Genomic DNA, 3722 nt, shown 5'->3' with positions numbered 1-3722 from the left:
AGGCTGTGGTAAAAGGCCTGGTAGTCAGCCTCGGCACCTTCGACGGCCTGGGTCGTGCCAGGCCAAGGCGCTGTCAGGTCTGACACTGTGGAGAGACCCACAGCCAGCAGCACCTCTGCTGCTTCTCGTGGCTCTGCGGTGGCAAGGTGCAGGTTGTCAAGGCCAGGCATCAAATAATAATAGCAATAATAATAGTCTGCGCAGGGCCGGTGTGTGATTGAGTGTACCTTCGGACGCAAAGAGTGTTGTGAGGATTCGGGTGATGTAGAGCTGTACAGAAGAGGCGAACGGTCCTTGCTGCTCTCTTTCGATTGCGATCACACCCGCCACATATCTGTTGGCCTCGTCCAACGACAGCTGCGACAGCATCCGTCGATCTAGAGCAAGAGTCGTGGCCGCGGCATTCGGTAAGGAGCAGGAGCTCAAGCGCGAGAGAGAAGGTGGTAAAATGCGCACCGGCCTTGAGCATGTTGGAGATGATCATGGCAGCATAGAAGCGAATGTGCGGGTCCGGCGACAGGCCGATCTCCGGGCGGCACAGTATGTTCAACACGTTGTGAGCCGCGAGCTCGTTGGCCCCTTCGACTGCGGCAAGAATTGGTCAGCTTTAGGCGTCAGCACAGCGCATGTGCTACTACTTACTTGAGGTCGAAAGGTGTGCAATGGCTGGCAGGACCTGCGGGAGCACTGCCGGATGGCTCCACCGCAGAGCGCGCACCAGCTGATGGGCCCCGACGCGGGCCACGACCCACCGGCCTCGGTCGCCCAACTCCCACTGACCTGCAGTATCGCAATTGAGTTACATAGATCAGAGGAAAGCTTCACCTCAAGGCAACACTGAGCCGCAGAACATGACAGACGCGAAACCTAACTGGTGTAGGCAGCGGCAGAGAAGCCAGCAAGGGCGGCAAGGCCCAGGCCCAGGCCCGATCCCGCGTCGCAGCCACTGCCGCGACCACACCGGCAGTGTTGTGGTCGATGGGGAGGAGCCGCCCGGAGGTGCAGAGGTCGCGAGACCACGCCTGTGTGGCCCCACAAGCAATCCGGTGCGGGCACCACGTCCCTGCTGACAGCCAAATTATTATTATTATTTAATCTACTATTTTGATTCAAGATGATGAAAGGGTGAGTGCAAACAAAGGGGGGGTACCTCAAAGGGCGTGCTCGGCAGAGCAAGATAGAGCCTGCGGCGGCCAGCTGCTGCACGCATCGAGCACCTCACCGCGGCTGTGGAATAGAATAAAAATAGTTTTTCTTTATCTGGGAAAATAGTTTCTTTTTTTAGTGCTGTCACGACAAGAGATGGAGGGAAAGGGAGTGGGCGCTGTCGTGCTGGCTGCTGGCTACGGCACCCGCCTGGAACGCGACCTTCGGCAGGACACCTCTGGCCTCGTACAACTTCTCTTTCTGTTCTGTTTATTTTGGTTTATTAATCATAATAATAATAATAGTACTACTTCCCCAGTATGGCCACTTGGTGGGTCTTCCGAAGGCATTAGTCCCAGTGGGCGGCAAGCCCCTGTTGGACTATTGGATGGAGGCGTTCGAGCGCAGCGGCGTGGCGCCGGTCTACGTCGTGTGCAACACGCGGCACGAGGAACACTTCAAGCGGTGGGCCGAGGGGCGCGCCTTTCCGCTCGACCACATCATCAACGATGGGTCGACGTGCAACGAGGAGCGCAAGGGCGCCATCGGCGCGCTGCACCTGGCCATGAAGGTACGTCTTCTCTTTTCTCTTTATCGCTGTGGTGCTATTGCTCAACTGATTTGCGACTTATCCACTGATCTTCTCGTGGGCGGCAATGTTGGTGCGCAGATGAAGGACCTGAGCGGCGACCTCTTGGCGGTTGCGGGCGACACGCTCTTCGACACGGACTTCAAGCTGGAGGAGGTCATAGACCACTTCAAGAGCCTGGCGGCCGGCGAGAGCCTCATCACCTACTATGAGATCAAGGACAGGCAGGAGGTCACCAAGCGAGGCATCATCGAGGTTGATGAGAACGACAAGGCAATGATCATGCTCCTCTACTACCACGATCAAAACATTGTGGAGTCTAACACTGTGTTTGCCCTCTTATCTCGGGCGATGGTGATGGTCGCAGGTGACCAAATTCCTGGAGAAGCCCAAGGTGGAGGAGACCGAGTCAAGCAAGGCGTGCCCGCCCCTTTACATCTACAGCAAGTCCGCGGTGCCCTTGATCAACCAGTATGTTGACGAAGCCGAGGGCAAGCTGGCACTTGTCGACGCACCAGGTTCCCTGGGTACTAATGCTTATCATGCCCGCGATATCCTCCTTCTCCTCCTTCATCATCATCACCTCAGTGTCTTGGCCAGGCAATCTTACTTTCCCTTTCCTAACGGTGCGTGTGGGCAGTTGCTTGGCTCTCTGCAAGAACGACGATCCGGGCTCATCGCCTGCCGGGCCGATTTGACATCGGGTCGCTTGGCGATTACATCCAAGCAGACGCCTACTTCCAGAAGGTGAACAGCACTGGCCCTTCGCAGTAGAGCTACGACACAACAAGTCTGTCAACCACGTCCAACACCACGCCTTTTTCCGGCATTTTCTTCATTTATTTTAGACCCAAGAGATTGGATCAAACCAACCAACGATGCTAGCGAAGCGTGATCGAAGCTGGGAGCAGGGGGAGGCAGGGGGTGGAAACAGTCACCCACCGGCACTCCCGCGCGTCATGCAAGATGAGAACGCAGCGGCGGCCAACAAGAGAATCAAACGCGAGGAGGAAATGCTGGGGGGCGACAACGTTGGCGGCAATCCACATCCGCAGATGTATGGATCGAACCAACCGCAACACATCGCCGAGCCGTACGTAGGCCTTACGAACGCGGGTATCGTGGGACCCGTAGCGGCGCGAGCGCCTGTAGATATAGACGTGAGGGATGTCACCTATCGAGGCGAGTACAAGGACGGCAGACCACACGGTCGCGGCTACAAGGTGTGGGTCGATGGCGACTGGTACGATGGCGAGTGGCGGCAGGGGCGGCAGCACGGCCGTGGCAGTACGCTCCCTCCCAGTTCCCAATTGATTGCTCTTCATCCTGATTTATTTTTTTAACCAATGCCATCTTTCATCGTTACCCAGTTTACTGCTGCCCGTCCGGCCGGCGGTACGAGGGTGAGTGGAAGGACGGCCTGAAGCATGGCAAGGGCGTCAAGATATGGGCCAACGGCGACCGCTATGAGGGTACGTCGTCGTCGCCTTCGTTGCCTGAGTACTACTCGACCATCGAACTTGCAGCAGAGATGCCGTCTGACTCGGACCTACAGGAGAGTGGAGGGAGGGAACACAGCACGGCAAGGGTATTTACATATGGGCCAACGGTGATCGTTACGAGGGTGGCTGGAAGGATGGTAACCTGCACGGCCACGGAAGCAAGGTATAAGCACACGGCCCCTTGGGTGATGTTCTGTTCTGTTCTAAAATAACACCACTTTTCATGATGGACGTCAGACGTGGTGGAATGATAATCGGTATGAGGGTGAGTGGAAAGACGACGTGAAGCACGGCTATGGCGTCAAGATCTGGGCCAACGGCGATCGCTACGAGGGCGAGTGGCGAGAAGGCACCAAGCACGGTAAGTACTTTTCAGTCCCTTTATTGTCGATCGGTACAACGCATCCAGCATGTTCGCTTGCTCACTGGCGCATTCATAGGCAAGGGCACGTACACCTGGGCCAACGGAGACCGATACATCGGAG

The 3722-nt window shown here is 56.6% G+C and overlaps 3 protein-coding genes across 3 annotated transcripts in view; 2 read left to right on the top strand and 1 right to left on the bottom strand.

Annotated features, from left to right (window-relative positions):
• ACA1_080530 (uncharacterized protein) overlaps nucleotides 1-484 on the bottom strand; it is a gene marked incomplete at both ends in the record, with an annotated part of 3342 nt that extends 2858 nt beyond the window's left edge. The window contains 3 exons of the mRNA XM_004351019.1: nucleotides 38-133; nucleotides 228-377; nucleotides 457-484. Coding sequence (XP_004351071.1) covers nucleotides 38-133; nucleotides 228-377; nucleotides 457-484 — 274 coding nt within the window. The remainder of the gene's footprint in view (nucleotides 1-37; nucleotides 134-227; nucleotides 378-456) is intronic.
• An 818-nt stretch (nucleotides 485-1302) lies between these two features.
• Nucleotides 1303-2509, top strand: ACA1_080520 (nucleotidyl transferase superfamily protein; the record flags this gene model as incomplete). The annotated part of the gene is made up of 5 exons (XM_004351017.1): nucleotides 1303-1392; nucleotides 1493-1717; nucleotides 1817-2062; nucleotides 2103-2253; nucleotides 2376-2509. 5 exons carry the CDS (start codon nucleotides 1303-1305, stop codon nucleotides 2507-2509), a joined length of 846 nt encoding a protein of 281 aa, XP_004351069.1.
• Nucleotides 2510-2748: 239 nt separating this feature from the next.
• The window catches only part of ACA1_080410 (radial spoke head 10 B family protein, putative), a gene marked incomplete at both ends in the record, with an annotated part of 1620 nt that continues 646 nt past the window's right edge, over nucleotides 2749-3722 (top strand). Inside the window, 4 exons of the mRNA XM_004351015.1 lie at nucleotides 2749-3022; nucleotides 3106-3207; nucleotides 3291-3400; nucleotides 3475-3612. Coding sequence (XP_004351067.1) covers nucleotides 2749-3022; nucleotides 3106-3207; nucleotides 3291-3400; nucleotides 3475-3612 — 624 coding nt within the window. The remainder of the gene's footprint in view (nucleotides 3023-3105; nucleotides 3208-3290; nucleotides 3401-3474; nucleotides 3613-3722) is intronic.

Source organism: Acanthamoeba castellanii (genome assembly GCF_000313135.1).
Source record: "Acanthamoeba castellanii str. Neff unplaced genomic scaffold scf7180000084618, whole genome shotgun sequence".
NCBI lineage: Eukaryota > Discosea > Longamoebia > Acanthamoebidae > Acanthamoeba > Acanthamoeba castellanii.
Note: the sequence above shows the minus strand (reverse complement) of the source record. Positions and strands in the feature narration are given on the sequence as shown.